The sequence below is a fragment of the Benincasa hispida genome, chromosome 7 (assembly GCF_027475165.1).
Source record: "Benincasa hispida cultivar pf3 chromosome 7, pf3_genome.v1.1, whole genome shotgun sequence".
In the NCBI taxonomy this organism is placed as follows: domain Eukaryota; kingdom Viridiplantae; phylum Streptophyta; class Magnoliopsida; order Cucurbitales; family Cucurbitaceae; genus Benincasa; species Benincasa hispida.
This window is the reverse complement of record NC_143484.1, coordinates 32715949-32734439: the sequence shown is the minus strand read 5'-3', so window position 1 is coordinate 32734439 and position 18491 is coordinate 32715949. Positions and strand designations below refer to the sequence as shown.

At 30.1% G+C, this 18491-nt stretch overlaps 1 protein-coding gene across 1 annotated transcript; it reads right to left on the bottom strand.

Moving 5' to 3' along the window:
* Positions 1-5396: 5396 nt before the first annotated feature.
* On the bottom strand, positions 5397-9254 carry COI1 (RNI-like superfamily protein). The gene is made up of 3 exons (XM_039036240.2): positions 7994-9254; positions 6894-7365; positions 5397-6525 (listed from the first exon to the last, which is right to left on the bottom strand). The coding sequence occupies exons 1-3, from the start codon at positions 8473-8475 to the stop codon at positions 5704-5706; spliced, it is 1776 nt and encodes a 591-aa protein (XP_038892168.1). The 5' UTR covers positions 8476-9254; the 3' UTR covers positions 5397-5703.
* Positions 9255-18491: the final 9237 nt, after the last annotated feature.

Genomic DNA, 18491 nt, shown 5'->3' with positions numbered 1-18491 from the left:
GGTTATTTGGGTTGTGTTTTGGGGTTTTTCTTATAAATCGTGGATTTTCTTGGAATTCTTAAACATCCATCAAGTTATCTGCCTAAAATCTTTTGGGTTTTATTTTAAGGTTGGAATTTGAGTTTTTGGAAGGAAATTAAATGTTGACCATTCGAATTAAAATCTATTTTAGTGGAGATTTTGGAGACTGAAATTTGGGAGTGATTGTTGATGAAGCTTCGCTTTGAGTAAGTTATTTTGAGTTGATTGCAGAAATTGATTAATGAAATTTGGGCTCTTTTGGATTGGTTCATAATTTGGGTTTTGTGTTGTAGGTTCTATTTTGCATTCTTTAGTTGGCTACCGATTGTTTGCTTGAAGAACAATGTTTGGACTTGCAATTTGAGGTAAGTGACTTTCAATTGGTTCACCTTCAAACCAATCGCCTACACCACTTGAGTTATTTACTTAAAACTACTTGGACGGTTTCTTGAGACTATTAAGATTGATTATTCATAATTTATTTTACCCCGAAGATAAACCACTTTAAAATATAACATAGGAGTTATATGAAAACTAATGTCCCTTAAGTTATAGGGTTCTTGTTAGTTTTTCTTATCTAGGCAGGTTTACACACATGACTGTATATGTACACATTTATGACTGACCGTGGACCTTCAGATTACACACTACGACTTATGCATGTTTCTTCGAGTGCATGTTTACAATTGATTCATATACGTTCGGGTTATACACTATGACTGATGCATGTTCCTTCGGGTTCATATTTACTACTGATTTTTGTACCTTTGGGTTACACATTATGGTTGATGATAGGAATAGACTGGCGAGGGACAGACGGGACCCGTGATAGAACCATACGGGGACATTAGAAAATGCTTCCACACATGCTATGTTTCTTTTTAATTTATGGTTTTGTTCCTTTCATTTGAGTACATTGTCAGATGACATGTTTTCATTAATTTGCTTTGGATTATTTTCTTTACAAATGTTTTATTTGGGATCCCAACTAAATGTTTTGATTAATGGATTTATTATTAAATTAATATTTTAGTTTAGAATGGTTATTCATGTTTTTACTGTATTTACATTATGACAGTCAAAATGTTTTGAATAAAAATGAGTATTTAGTCGTAATGGCTCGTTTCAAAGTACTCAAAAGGTCGAACCGTTATATTAATTTTGTTCTTGGGTTGGATTTGATTAAACTTTTTCTATTTTTGTTAGGTTGGGTTGTGGGTTAACTAAAAAAAATTTGAGTTGACCCAACCCAACCTGAATTTTACATATATTAATAAAATATATTATATATATTTCTATTTGTTTAAAGTTTGATTACTTTGTATTAATCAATTTGTGAATTTTTAATATTTTTCTTTTGAAATTGTTATGACATTTTTCTTTATTTAAAGTTTACAATAAATATCATAGATATTTGTTATTTTGCATTTGAATTTTATGAGACCTTAGTTATTAGTCATGTGTTGTATATAAATTTACATATTTTAATTAAAAAGAAAAATGGTTAACAAGAGGAATGACAATTTTTAAAGTTTCATATGGTAGACTGATTTTAGGTTTTGAAATTTTTTTTTAAAAAAATGATTAAATAAATAATTGATAATATATGAATGTCATGAATACTCTCATCTTCCATAGATTGCATTCTCTATTAATGCTAATTCATTCCTCTAAATTAGGTTATAACTAACTAACCAAATCTTAATTAAATGGTAAAGAATAGATAAACACACAACAAATCAAAAGAAACCCATTAAATGATCAATAAAAATTTAATATAGAAAATGGATCAAACCTCTTCCAATGGTTTTCCCTATACTAATTGGAACATACTATGAATAGGTATTGTGACCATTAAACAATACTAATTTGATAACTGTGACATAATTACTTTAATTTATAATTTAAAATTGAAGCTCTATATAAATACTTGCAAAAAAAAAAATGGTAGATAGACAATACATAGTTCAACATGGTAAATAATAAACACAAATTCTCAATCAAATATAATAAATCCTCAACAAGTTTTATGATAATGCAGAAAAATAATTAAAAAATTAAAATTAAATAGGAAAAACAAAAATTTTAGAATAAAGTGATATTTGAAAATAACATAACATTTAAAAAAAAAAAAAAAGAAGAAGAAGAAGAAAGGATAAATGAAAAATTGGAGTAGAGTGAAATTTTAAAAGAAAGATTTTGATATTAATTAAAAAAGATGGCAAAAGAAAAGAAAGAAACAAATAATGGTAATACACCTTATAAAATCGGTATAATGCCATACAACCCAATTTCCCTCTTCCTTAATAGAGGTTTATTAAAACGATATTACATCTGGTAAAAGAAAAAAAGAAGAAGCAAATAATGAAAATTTTTAAATCATTATTCATTAGTTAATTACATTGTAATTTTAATATGTTATTGAAGAAAAATTGGTGAACAAAAAAGAAAAAAAAGTAAATAATGACTATTTACTAGAGAGTTGATAGTTTGGTGAAATAAGGGACTGAAATTGTTGAGAATAGAAAAATAATTATCCATTAATTATTATTTCTCTTCCTTTTCATCCTCTGATTTTGAATTCACCATCTCTATTTTCATCAAGCCTCCATGGTACTTTGTCCTATCGATAAACTCATCTAGAAAGGTTTGTTACTTCATCTAAATCTCTCATAGTCAAGATGATGAGTTCAAAGTGTGATACAATATTTATACGTCGAAGAATCACAACTACAATAATTCCAATCCTAATTTGCATAAATCAATTAAGAAGAACAAATACTTCTCAATATCAAGATTTTCTTTGATGTATAGAAAAGAATTGGAGAAGTATTCAAAGCATGAAAATGTATCATGACTATACTCCAAGAAAACCAACTCCTTTGTAAAGGAAGTTTTTGGAAAGTATTAGGTAATAACTTTGATAAAGAAAGCGAATTGAGAGTGTTATCACACTAATTTTCAATAATTTGAGATATCAAAGAAGAAGAACTAAAATAAATATATAAACTAAAAGGTAAAATGAAATAATAAGGATGATATAAGATTTGAAAAAAAAAAATTTTAAAAAAAAAAAAAAAAAAAAAGACAAGAAAAGAAAAGGAATCGTGACAATAAGGATAATGTGAGATTTGAAAAAATACAAAAAAAGAGAGAAAAGAAATGGAAAATTGAGATAAAGTGAGATTTAAAAACAATGATTTGATATGATCTCATGATTAAAACAAATAGGGGACATTTTGTAGGCTATAATATAGGAAGACCAAAATTTAATTACGGTCTAATACAAGATATTGTTGTGGGCATTCTAGAATTATAAAAAAAAAACACATCAGAGGTGTTTTGCCATAATTCAAAATAATCTTATCGTTTATTATTTTTTTAAATTATAGTGTAATTACTGTTATATATCTGAATATTTCAAAGGAAAAATAAGTTATAATCCGATAATTCAACCCAACTCAATCAGTTTGAGACTTTATTTGGGTCCTTTGGGCCTCATTTGATAACATTTTTGTTTCTTATTTCTTGTTTCTTGTTTCTTGATTTTTATTCTCATTTTTTAAGAAACTAACGTGTTTGATAAATGTTACCGTTTTTTATTTCTAAATTTCAAAGAACGATTTTCTAAAAAAAAGGCCAAATTTGAGATACAACAAAAAAGTAGTTCCTCCTGTTTCAATTTGTATTTCAATTTTATCATCTGGTAACCATTTCAACTCTTGTTTTATTGGTACTAGGTACCCATTACGTTTCTTTATTTTTATTTTTCTTTATTAATTTTTTATTTATAAAAATAATTCTCCAATATTTATATTTTATTTTAATTTTGAATTTTAAAATTTTCTAATATTTAGATTTATATATTATTTTAATTTTCAATATGTATATTATTTTTTTATATTTCAAATTTTAACTCTGAAGATGGACAATTTTTTTATATTTATTTTCATCTTTTATATTTTATTTATTAATTTTGCTATTTACAAAAATAATTATGCTATATTTATATTTTATTTTATTTTTGAATTTTAAAATTTTTCATTATTTAGATTTATATATTATTTTATTTTTCAATATATATATTAATTTTTTTTTATATTTCAACTTTTGAGTGTTAAGTTTTGCAAGGTGTGTTTATATATTATTTTAATTCTAATATTTTTAATATATCTGAAATTGTGTAGAATTTTGCAATATATAAATTTTGTTGACTAAGATATTCATTTATTTTAACTTTAATAGTTTACTACCACGACATGTACATAATAATCTAACCATTTAAGACAAAAATTTGGACAACATATGAAAGATACGATACAACTGTGTTATTATATTTAGTTGTCATCGAGACTTACTTGTATTAGATAACATAAACTTTTATTAATATCCTTTTTTATGTTTAATTTATGCACATCTTCTTTATTTATATTATAAAAAAAAAAAAAAAAAAAAAAAAAAAAAAAAAAGAAATAGTTATGAAACAAATTTATGTTTCTGTTTCTTTTTTCAAGAAATAGGAAACAAGAATAGTTATCAAACGTAGTCCTATTTCTTATTCTCAAAAAAGAAGAAATGGGAAACAAGAAACGGGAACGCTATCACACGAGCTCTTGATTGTCAACCCAACAAAGCTGAATTTTTGGGTTGATAAAAAAAAACCATCCCTAACCCAACCCAACCCAATTTTCACACTTATTCAAAAGCATAGTTTAGTTTCCAAATGTTCACATGGTCTTGAACAACATAAGAAAAGACTAAAGCAAGAAATTCAAAAGAAGAAAATTCATATGAGAAGGGACTTGAGATTTTTTCAAGTTGCTAAAAAAGGCAACCTGAATTAGGGTTTTTTTTTCTATAAACCAAATGGAAGGCTGTTGGGTTTCCTTTTTTTTCTATCTCTCAATCCTCCTGTTTCATTGACAGCCCACAAAATTTAAAGCCCAAAAAGAGCCTTTTTTGACTCCCCAAAATTAAAGGCTTCTGTGACAAACACTGACCCTGAACCAAATATCAATTAATAGCCATAGCATCAATTGAAGCTTGGATTGAAGTTCATGTAATGAAGAAGAAAGTTACAAAAATGGTATGAACTTTTGAGAAAGGCTTTTGAATTTTCTGACCACATGAACCAAATAATGGGAACTGTTTGTAGAAGTTGAATGTAAAACCTCTTTCATTTATTCACAACTGATACAAACCATTCTCCAATAACCCCACCAACTAACTATAAAAAGGAAGGAGAAAAAAGAAAAAAGACCAGAATTCTCTGAGTGGGATTTGACTCAGAAAGGAAGAAATAATATTACACTATTACCAACCTGGAAAGCTAAGGGTCTTCTTCTTTGAAATGGGCAAAAGGAAAAGGAAAGTCATTGAAATAAACAGTACTCAAACTGCCTTTCCATCATACGATTTTAAGAACAAAACAACACAGCCTTATTACAACACTAAAACCATCTTTGTCTGTCTTTGTCTTTCTGTCTTGTCTATATGATACCACCACAACAAAATGACATTTCGAAACACAATTGATCATAACCGCAAATTTGTAACCTTGAATTCTATTAACAGGAACGTGGCAAAATGGAGAAGTGCAAGAACAAAAGGAGAGAGATTGTTGTTGTTGTTCTTGTCATCGTTCTTGTTGTTGTTGTTGTTGTATGTACATCCCCATAAGCTCTATGCAGGGATCAAGGATGAGGAATCCAACGGCACAACGCTGTCTGGAAAATCAGTTCTTGGTCCTGCTAGGGAGTAATATGCTAGTATATGAGCAGGGTGTTCAGCCACCACCATCTCCCCGACTTGATCAGGCACCACGACTCGTCTCGATGGAATCAATTCGATGTTCCAGAACGGGCGAGCCATTGCGAGAAGATCACGGCCTGAAGATGACCCTCTGTAGCCTTGAACCCATAAGTACCTGAGGGAAGTTAATCGCATTACGGATTTTGCTAATGCTCGTTCACTAAAGCAACACCCTCTAACCTCAAGTTTCTGCAAGCTGGGGCAGCCGCGAGAGAATTCCAATAGCCCATCATCAGATTCCCCCACATAACCAAGAAGCATCCATCTTACATTTGGGCTGTACCTTCCTATATAACCAAGACCAACGTCTGTTAATCCACCAGGCCGAAGATACAAAGCAAATCTTTTCAGTTTCTCAGAACACCCTCTCAATAGAGCTTGAACTCCATTGTCGAGTGGCAAATCCGTTATCCGCACTTCTCGGTCCAGCAGGACGAGGCGAAAATCGCAGAGATTTTTCGAGTATGTACCGATGCACTCGAGAGACGAATTTGTGATATCCGATACATATACAGCTAAGTATTCCAGTTCCAGACATCCCTGTGCCAAAGCAATCAATCCTCTTTGTGAAACAAGACCTTCCTCGTCTTCCAATCCCTGCTCATCCGCTCCTCGCTCAATTCTAAGCCTTTTCAGTTTCTTGCAATGACGAGCAAGTACTTCTAATCCTCTATCTCCAATCACATTTCGAGTCTGCACAGTTAATAATACCAAACCTTCAATTGGCTGAATTAATATGAAATTTCATAATACATAATTATACCTAAAAAACTGAAAAAGAGAGAAAAACTCCTCACATAAATCAAAATTAAACCCATAGTTGAACCATGTGGATGAGGGATATTACATCAATGGCCATGCAAATGAAAGCATGCGAATAAGGGATAAAAGCAGGGCAATCAGAAAGAAGGAACTCTGTAATATAAAAACAGGGGTAACGGGATATGGCATCTCCCCATCAGAGATATTCAGAATCAAACCATAATTGAATGAAGCAGTTCTAAGAAAAGAGATGAAAGAAAACATAGAAAATGAAAGAATTTCATTAAAATTAGCATTACCTCAAGCACTTCTAAGTTGGGGCATCTCTGAATCAAAGTACAATGGTCTTCTGTATGAAGCAGAGCATACAAGAGATCCAACTTCTTGAGAAGGTTTGCAAAAGGGAAAACTATCGGCATTTCATTCCTTCCCATATATGTAAGTCCCAAATTACGGAGATTCTGAGGCAAGGCTACAGAAGTATAATTCTCTGCTTCATCATTGAAGGATCCTCCACAAAATTCCTCCAAAGCACCAGCAGCGCGAAAGAAGCCCACGAGATGAAGGATTTCACAATCACTAATTTTCACAGAAATTAAGGAACGGCAGTTTTTGGCTATAAGTTCAAGATCTTCAAATCTAACTTGGGTAAGATCTGTCATGTAAAAATTTAATGTCTCAAGAACTGTGTTGTTCCTAGCAAGTTCATGTAGCCATTCCCCATCTTTCTCGACAATTGAGCTCTCTTCCAAAAACAATGTTTTTAAATTCCTGAAACAACCAACATTAAAGATGATAAAACATCATGAGTAATGTCATTCAGAAATCAAAACTCACTTTTTTTTTAATTACTTGAATTTAATTTCTAGACGGGAAACATGCTATTATTATTAGTTCACAGAAGTACTAAAATTGCAATCTGACATAATTGCTGAAATTGCACTATCAATCCAAATTAAGCTTCATTTAGGATAACTTAGAACAGTTTCCTTCTTTGCCCAGTTCCCAAAATGTCAAACTTTCTTTAAGAATATTGTAAGTTAGCAGATACGTTCACTCTGTTTCAGCTTCTTATCTCTTTCTTTTGAAAAGTTCAGAGGCATCAAACAATCATATTAAAGACCCAAAAAAAGTAAAAAGTAAAAACCCTACAACGATGACAAGAATGAAATAATAATTATAATAATAATTCAAAAAATGGAAAACCAAAAAAAAAAAAAAAAAAAAAATTTACCCAAAGATATTAATAGAAATGATCAGATGGTTCTCAGCTTCATCGTTCACCAGAAACAAACATTAATTCGTTCGCTGCATCTCAAAATTTTTCATCCAGAAATTTCATCTTTAACAAAACATCAAATCTCCTTAAAAGATTGAAGCTAGTTACGAAATCAGATACCTGCAAGAGCGTCCGATATGGAACAATCCATCAGTGGAGAATCCAGAGCATTTATCGAGTTTAAGCGATAGAAGAACACGTCCTCGTGCACAAGCAAGAAGCTCCAGATCCGAATCTACAACAATCATCCGCCGGAAGTGAAGAGACCTCAAGCAATTGAAAGAATCAGCAATCTCCCTTACCCAAGGAGTTACATATCCTCCCCAATCCTCAGGTATCAAATTAAACATCGCAGCTCTAGGTTTACCCTTCAATTTCAACGATTCGAGATGAATAAACCGTCGCCGTAGCCGTTCCGGTGTGGTGGTGTAGCAAAGAGCTATAGTAACATGCTTACGTGTAAGCGCATCAAGCTCGTACCATCTCCGGCAAACTTGAGAAACAGCGTCACGATCTTTCGGGTCGTGAATATAGGGCATTACACAGCCAAGAATCACATCTGACATCCCCATATTTATCCTACTAGTGTCCCGTTCATCCATAACTTCGATTAAACTCAAAGAAACAGTCTTCAGTTTCTTCAACTCCAAATCGAATCACAAATCCAAAAGAAAACTCTGAGTTTCTCAGTTAAATTCAAGATCCGTTTCAAACTTCAATTCTTACAGAAGTCAGTCGGATAAATAACTCTTCTCCAACATACACAATAAAATCCCCTCTCTCTCTCTCTCTCACCACCCCCCCCAACCCTAAAAAAAAAAAAAAAATAGAAAAGAAGAAAGCTACGTGTAAAATAAATCTAGAAAACAGTTGAAAATCCGTTAAGAACTAAATCAATCTAGAAAACTCCTCGGGAGAATCAAGCTGTGCAACGAACACGATCCAGGAGGGATAATTGAAGAAATCGGAGAAGTTGAGTACGGAAGGAGAAGAGTAATAATCGGATCGAAGAGGAATCACCGGAGCAAGCAATCGGGAAGCGACGGATCATGGAGGCGGTAGGAGGCGGCGTAGGGTATGAACTGAGAGAGGAGAGAGAGAGGGCGGGGAAGAAGGAAGTAGAAGAAAGAAGGGACGGCGGAGATCGACGGGAGGAAGCATCGACGATGACGACGACGACGACGACGGCGAGAATTGGAGAATTTTTGTGGAGTGGGGATTGGATCAGACCTAGAAGCTAAAACACGAAGACTTAACTAATATGCGCCTCAAAAAAAAAAAGAAAAAAGAAAAAAGAAAAGAAGAAGAAGAAAGGGAAGAAAAAAAAAAGAAAAAAGAAAAACAGAAGGGCAGGGGTTTTTGGGAAAGGGAAAATGAGAATAGATAAAAGAAGAAACGACAAGAATATTAAGGACCAATAGAAATTCAGCGTTGGAAAAGCTGAGATGCGTAAGATGACGTGGCTGAATTCCATTGTTGGCTTATTGTATCATCTCTGTACCTAATTATTTCCCCCTCTCCTCGGTCGTTTTAGTTCTGTCGTTAACTTAAAATACCGATATAGAAACCTTTTTTTACAAATATATATATATATATTATTATATTGTATTAACTTATTTTATTGAAATTTTGTTTTAAATGAAAAAATTGATAAAAATATCTGTAAATAATAACAAAATATTATAGTTTGTTTGTAATAGATATCACTATCTGTATCCATCATGATATAGATGAACTGTTAATTTTGTAAATATTTTAGTTCATTTTCTTACATTTAAAAATAACTCAATTTTATTTTACTGTCATTGTCATTGTAAACCCATGATTTAAAAGTTTCTAATATTTTAATGTTTGAATAATTTTTTATTTTTTATTTTTATTCTTCAAATAATGATTTAGTCTATAAACTTTTAAATATATAATAATTTAATATACAGTAATTTAGTCTATATAATTTTCTTAAATCTTAATATTATTTTTTAGGATTGTTTTCAAATAAAGAAAAATGAGTCAATTTATTTATAAATATAACAAAATTTTAATATCTATCCGTAATAGATTTCGATAGATCGCAATAGACATCTATAATATTGATAGATGCCTATCGCGGCCTATCATGGATAGAAAGTGACATTTTGTTATACTTAAAAATATTTTAAATAGTTTTACCATTTTAAACAATTACTTTTTTTTATAGGAACTAAATCTTTATAAATTGTATGGTTCAAGATTAAGTTGATGATCATTAAAGATCGGGGATTAAAAATGATATTTTATTTGTTTGATAATATGTGAGGTTAAAGAATCAAATTTCTGATCTCGATGTTAATAATACTTTATGTTAGTTAACTATGTTCATTTTAGCAAAATAAATTTGAGGATAAATTTATTGTACATGATACTTTTTTGTTAGTGGGCTCCAATTTAGATGAATTAAAAGAAGGAAATATTTTAATCTTTAACTTTCAATACATTGATTGTTAAATTATGACTATTTAACTTCAATATTAGAACTTCCATCTCCAACTCCTCAATATTTTAAAAAAGTAGAGAGAAGGAAATGTTCTAATCTTAATTTTGAATTTATTGATGGCTAAATTATGACAATTTAACTTATAATTTGTGATACTTTTCCATGGGCATTTCTTACCATTATAAGGTATTGTAACTTAGAAGGTTGCATTTTTTTTTCTTAAAAAAAATTAACACAAAGTCATAGGATTGAATTACTATCATATGATGTAATAGTTTTAAGAGAAAAAATGTCCCCCCATACAAACAAACCCTTTTTTCAAAAAATATATATATATATATATATCATACAAACTAACTTTTAGTAATGAAGCTTATAATTATTTAAAAATGTAAAATATATTTTCTACTAACAAAAATAGACTCTTAGAAATATCCCTCGATCTAAATTTTTTAATTTATTTATCAACTTTTATGTATAAATTGAGATTTTAAAATTTTCATTAACATTGCCCACATTTCATTGTTTCCAATCATTTTTTAAACAAGTTTTTCCCTAAATGGTTCTTTTAAATCTATTTTTCAAAAATAGGTATTTTTCTTCTTCTTTTTTTTCTCAAATACTTAATTAAAAAAAAAAACCAAGTACATGAGACCTTTAATTTTTTTTATTTTCATTATATTCTTTGATGCTTGTTTAGCCATTAAACATATTATATGTGAAATAATTGGTCTGAACGAAATACGTTAACGACTAAGAATGAATGAAGAAGAAAAGACTTGAAGTGAGAACAGACTCGTCCGTAATAAACCCAAGGCCAATAGTCTTGAAAAACTTTTTATATTAGCTAATACCCAGTTTGTTCTCCTTAGACAGTTCTCCAACTCGAGGACAACTCTTAAGGTCCAATTCAATCTGGTCTAGTGCAATTTGAAGAAAAAAAGCAAGACCCTTGGTCAATGTGGCCAAGGATTGGGCAAAGTTTTCCTTCTCTAGTCCTAGACCTTGCTATATCATTTTTGAAAATTTTTTATTCGAAAATGAAAGTATGTGTGACAAGTATCAGTGTCATTTGGTTATCAATATATAAGTAAGTGTTTTTAGATGAAATAAAATTCAATTAATGATAAAAAGGGGTTTAAAAATTGGTACATCTAGTTTACAAAAATAGAATATTTTATTTATCAAACAAAAATATAGTTTTAAAAATATAAACTTTCAAAGCATTTTTGACTTTAAAATTGATAATACAAACACTATTCTAGTTGAACTAGTCGTTTTGGTGGCCTTATCCTAACTATTTACCAACATATCAAAATGTCTTCTTTTATAATTTTAAAGAAATATTCTTTTTGAAGAAAGATCAACATTTTCTCACTTTATTTTTTTTTTCAGTTTTCTTGCTTAAATTTATTTCTTTATTTTTGTATTTGAAAAATATCACGAGAGGTTTAAAATCAATGAACTCTATAATTTTAAGGAAAAAAAAGAGAATATTTTAACAAATTATCATTAATTGTCCATATATTATTTAGCGAGAAATTAATTTGCTTTATCAATTTATTTATGTATTAAACTAAAATTGAAGTATGTTCTCAAGGGAAAAAAACTAATATTGAAGTAAATGCGATTTTGCAAAAGGAATATGAATTTTAAGGTTAAAATACCATTTTTATCCCTATACTTTGAAGTTTATTCAAATTGAAATATGTTCTTAAGGGAAAAAAAAAAACTAATATTGAAGTAAATGCGATTTTGCAAAAGGAATATGAATTTTAAGGTTAAAATACCATTTTTGTCCCTATACTTTGAAGTTTATTCAAATTGAAGTATGTTCCCAAGGAAAAAAAACTAATATTGAAGTAAATGTGGTTTTGCAAAAGGAATATGAATTTCTTGAAAAAATTTAAGGTTAAAATACCATTATGGTTCCTATACTTTGAAGTTTATTCAATTTTAGTCATTGTAATTACAATTGTTCAGTTTTAGTTCATATACTTTCAATAAATCTTAAATTTAGTCCTCATTGCTAGTTTATTGTTAATTTTTTAGAAAATCTTTTTGTTGTCTATCACCATTTTACTATAAATTTTGGTGCATGAAAATTATTATTATTATTATTTAATAAATATTCGTAAAAATTAACTTTGATTGACTAAAAAATATTTGTTAAAAGTACAATAACTAAAATTGAACAAAATTTAAAGTATACGGACCAAAATGATACTTATTTTTAATTATAAAAATTAATGGTAATAAAGTACAAGTAAGAATTAAAATAAAGGAAATTTTCACAAACTAGAAAAAAAAAAGTCAAACTATTTACATAAATAAAAAAAAAAAAAAAAAAGAGAGAGAGAGACACTGACAGAGATAGATTTCCTATTAGATCTCCGTTAGTTTTTATCACTAATAGATACTGACAGTTTTCTATAAGCTTCTATCAGCCTCTATAAAGAGAATTAAAATTTTGCTTTTTATTTTTTTTAAATAATTACATTATTTTTCTATTTTTTAAAATTTCCTCGAAAATAAAATGCTTTTTAATTTTCTTTTAATTTTTTTAAATTCTTCAAATGTAGGAAAACCGATAAAGCATAAAACTATACTAATTTGGAAATCTTGATTATTAATATTATTATTATTTTGCAAAGGTGAAATCTTCAATTTTCGAACCCCTTATTATAGGAAAAAAAGAAATATTTAGTTGCATGGAGATTATATTGTACTTTTATTTTTTAAATTAGAAAAATAAATTTATAAAATAAGGTCTTAGTGTTATCTCATAATTTTATTTCAAATATATACATCTTGGAGTAAAAAGACAAATATTTAAAATGGTTAAGTAAATCTGGAATCTACTGTATTTTCAACATCAATAAATTATTGAACAAAAATAGGTGTCGTATGCATGAGGTTACATTAAAAAATCATTCTTGGAATTAGGAAAAAAGAAGGTTAAAAACACTTTTGGTTCTGAACTTATCAAAGTAACAATTTAATATCTGAACTTTGACTTATAACGATTTAGTCCATGTATTTTCAATTTTGTAACAAATTTATCACTAAACTTTAGAATATAACAATTTAATCCTTATACTTTCAATTGTAGCAGTTTAGTCCCTAACGTTAAAAAAAATCAAAATCAGATGTTAATATTTAATATTTTATGTAGACTTTATATTTTGTAAAACATTGAGTCTCTAATTAATTTAACGTTTTATTTGCATGAAATCTCACTAAATCTTAACATTAATTTCTACAATATGGACTAAATCATTACAAATTTTAAAGTAAAAGGATTAAATTATTACATAGTAAAGTTTAAGACCTAAATTGTTACAAAACTGAAAATATAGGGACTAAATCATTACAAACCAAATTTCAAGGATAGTAGGATTTGTCTCTTCCTCCATAACGATGAGTTTCAATATATCTAACCAAAAAGAGTTTCAATATAAGTTTTCCTTTCTTAGTTTGATGCTTTCCAACCAAACTTTTATGAATAACATTTGATTTGAAACTCCAACAGTTTTGGAAAGGTTTCAAATCACATATGGGAATATTTTCATGATGTCTGCTATTGATGGCAAAATTTAAACAAAAAAATTCACTTGACCTTCATGTGCTCTCAAGAGTACACTTATAATTTTAGGGAAGAAAAACAACTTACAGAACAAAAAATAAGAGAACACCAATATGATGGGTCAGAGCAGGTTAGAGATAGGAAGACTTACTTATCTTAGGTGGTGCTTATGACCACTTATTTATAGAAGGATGAATCCTTAGGTTCCTAATCCAAAAGGGGTTCAAGGATGCCAATTCGAGCCAACTATGGGAGCTAAGATTATGATCCACAGGAAGTGGCCTACCTGTTTGACCCAATTTCCTCCTTTCTTCTAGTCCCTTCCTTCCTTGGTATGTTACTTGCACTCCTTTTTCCCTCACGTGAATTTCAATTTACCCTTAATTTTCTACTCATTCGAGCTTACGTCTCTTGGTCCAAAATGACCCATAATGTTAGCCCCTACTCTCTAGTTGGGATTTTACTCTAGTTAGCCCCCATTCTTGGTAAAAAAAAAATGACCTAACATGCTCACCTCGCTCTGGGAAGCTGAGGCCACTCTCTTTCTTAAGGAACTCTTAACGAAGAGCATCCATGAGCGCATTCGGATCTTTCTGATTTCATCGTGACCGAAATACAACACATACATCCTAACAGATAGTTATGCAAATTAATACTAATTAACGGCATGCTTCGAACAATAAAACACAAGGGAAAGAGTTCTCATACCAGTTGAAGACTTTCTTCAAACGTCGAACTCAAAGCAACGAAAGAACCTCTACACGCTGTATCGCCTAGCAAATCAGTCGGCTGCGGCAGAACAATCGTCTACACGAACGGCAACAACACGAACAATAATGAACAAGTAAACAGCGGGGACGACATCACTAGTTGAAGCCCTTGGTATTCTCAGAGTGAGAATCCAAAGTGTGGTCTTTGGTGAATTTGGTAGAGGTAGGAGGAAAAACAGATCATGTAGACAATAAGAAAGTGGGAGAGAAAGAACTATCGTATAGCAGGATGTTTATCATTTAGATGAAGCTACACGATCGTGTAGGTTTTACTAAGCGATCTTTTAATAAAAGGTAGACGATCGTTTAGAAAATGCGGCACGCTATGCGATCGTTTAGGAAAGCTAAGCAATCGTTTAGGGACAGATGTGCGATCGTTTAGACGCTGGTGTGCGATTGTTTAGACGATGAGCAACTATTGTATAGGCTCTCAAACTAGGCGATCGTTTACGTTTTCACACCGATTGAGAATTTTCGAACCTTTTTGTCAAATAAAAACAATTTTCATTTTATTCATCGTTACCATAACCGAATGTGGCTGCTCCCACTAACGCACGATTGAGGAGAATAAAACGGCCAATTATTTCATAATTAACCAATTTAATAGTTAATGAATATAATCATATTATATTCTTACCCTATAGTTTGATATCATATATCTACTATAGTAATCTCTCCTCCATTTGATATAAATCATATTTATATCTAATTTCCTCCATAATTAATGTATCTCATACATTTAGTCAATTATATCATATATAATTAACTAGTCCAATTATATCATATATAATCGAACTCCTTCTTGTCAATTTGAAAATTTCAAACTGATCCAAACACCGATTCTTGACTTTATCTAAGCTACCCAAGGGACCTAATGGACCTGTGGCTCAAAGTTCCAACAGTACGTGAATAGCCGACTAAACTCTTTAGCCACAAGATCCACCATCCGTTAACTGCCAGACATTCCACTAAAGACCAACAACTGAACTCTTTAGCCACAAGATCCACCATCCGTTAACTGCCAGACATTCCACTAAAGACCAACAACTGAACTCTTCTTACTACAGATATATTTATGTGTCCATTGGATATAACCAATCATGAGTACGATGACCCTTCATAGATGCTCGTAAGTACAGCTAGGCCAATTTACCGTTTCGCCCCTGTAGTTACATCTCACTCCTTAAGTACCATTGATTTCTCTAATTCCTCTTAATTTTTTTCCTCTCCTTTTCCCAAAACTCAGAGCCCACACAATCTTGAGGATTCTCTACCAAAAAGAGAATATAGAAGGTTCCGCTTGGTGGTGTTATCATAAGGTGTTTGTGATCGCGATTGATCATGATCGTTTTGGAAAGGGATTTCATGAGGAAGGTTTTAGTTCTTTAAGAGTAATGTAATTTCTAACCTTAATTCTTTTTCCTCTCTCAAGCATGCTGTAAAATCTTGTGATAATGCATAATTATTTTCTTTGATTCTGTATTTTCTGATTTTGTATAAAAAACTAAAATTTGGACGATCCTCCTTCCGTTGCGGAACTTCACCGTTCCTTCAATTGATATCAGAGCGAAGGTTCTTGGTCCCAATTTTTATTTTTCCAAAATGCTATTACAGATTTATGGTGGGTATGCATTTTGAAAATTGTTCATATCAAGAATGTGTGTGGAATCTATGTGATTTGCAATTATGGATGTTTTGGGATTGGACCTTTTAGATTTATTGTTTTTCTTTACAAATTGGTTTGTTAGGGCCTGGTGTTTTGGGCATTTAATTGCAATAGAGTCTGTAATTTGAAAGTTTTAAGTCGTTGGAGATCATTCCGATGTTTTTCTGGAGAAAACGAGATCCAAATTGTAGGAGGATCAACTGAATTCACAACTATACAGTGGCTACTGTACAGTAGTATTGCAACGTTGTGCCCTGCGTTGCAACGCTGCAAAGGGCAAAATGGAAAAATATTCCATAGCGTTGCAACGCTAGGTCACAACATTGCAACGCTCCGAGATTGAAATATTTTTCCAATTTACGTGTGATTCAGCTCGTGGTTCGTTTGGTTTGCGTCCGGTTCACTTGCTTCAAGCGATTTGAGGGCGGTTCGAGTGTTGGACGGTCTGGTTCATGCGGCTCAAGACTCGATTTACCTAGTTTGAACCAATTTGGCTATTATTTTGTAATAGTTAGTTTTTAATTAAATAAATTAATATGAGTCTTATATTAATTTAATTATTCTTTAGGATTCTAATTCTGGTCCAATAATTATTTTTTAAATTATGTATTTGATTTATGGTTTATTATTATTTATATATGTCATAATGTATGCCATATAGTAAAATCTACCATAGGTTATGCATTATTCATGCATAGTTTATATTATAAATGTTATAATATATAGTTGCATGGTTTAATTTTATAGCATGCTCATGCATCATATAATATAAATGTTATAATATATGTTTGCATGCATTAATAACATTATCATACTTCATTTATATTATAAGAGTTATAATAAATAGTTGGATGTATGTATAAATGTATGTTATTAATTATTTCATTATTTTATTATATAAGTGTTATGTATGTTAACTAATGAAATAGGATTGCATGAAGCATGAAATTACTTTAGCTTATTTTATAATTATTATAATTTACCTAAGTATAGTTTCACATGCAATAATTAGTTTTAATTTATTTCATTTCATTTTATAATTGTTATAATTAAATGAAATTAAAAATTAAAATCAATAATTCAGAGTTGCATACAAACTTCGGTTCAAATAATTTTTAAAATAGTTTTAAAATAGTTTTAATATATGATTCAATCATTGCTCGAAAGGGGTTTTTGTTTATTGGTTGGACCATAAACAGGTTGTTCATTAGAGCAGTACTTAAGGACTCAAAGGTAACCCAAGGGTAAAATGGTAATTTTACCCAATTGGTGTTACGAACACTCGTAAGGACTAACTTGCTGGTATTGGTCTATATCCGTGGACACAAAAATATATTTGTACTGAAAAGAGTGCAGCTGTGAGTCTTTAATGAAGTGTACCCACAGTTGACAAAATATTGATTAATTTGGTTAATGAGTTTAGCCAATTAATCTATATCGTTGGAGCTTCTGAGCTACAGGTCCACTAGGTCCTCTCGTTAGCACACTAGAGGATGCTTAAAAGAGATCATTTGAATTGTTCAAATTAATTTGAGGAAACTATATATTAATGTGATTAGTATATAATTAATTATAGATATGATCTATAATTAAATTGGAAAGTAATATTTGAATAAGATTCAAATTAACTAATTCAAGTGAATTAGAATCATAAAGAATTAATTAATAGAGAGGTATTACACATATACATAAGATATATATGATAATTAAATATATACATTAAATTGGGTTTAATGTATAATTAGTTAATTAATTATTGTGCAAATTAAAATTAAATAAGTGTTATTTAATTGGGCTAAGTAATTAAATAAATGTTATTTAATTAAATAGACTAATAATTAAATAAGTGTAATTTAATTAATTACAGAAAAGAAAAATATATTAGGGAAAGACTTTGGCTCTTCCCTATATAAAGACCTTCCTATGACCTTTAGCACAACACACAATACAGTCTCATTTTAGAGTTTTGTTTGAAAATACATGACTCTCTAGTGTTATTGTGCAAAATTTTCTCTGAGCCCTCCTACCCTTCAATAAACACTATTCTCCTCTTCCTTTCCCAATAGTTAGATACTATTTATCCTCTATTGGAATCCTAAGAGAATAACGAGGTTTCTCTCATG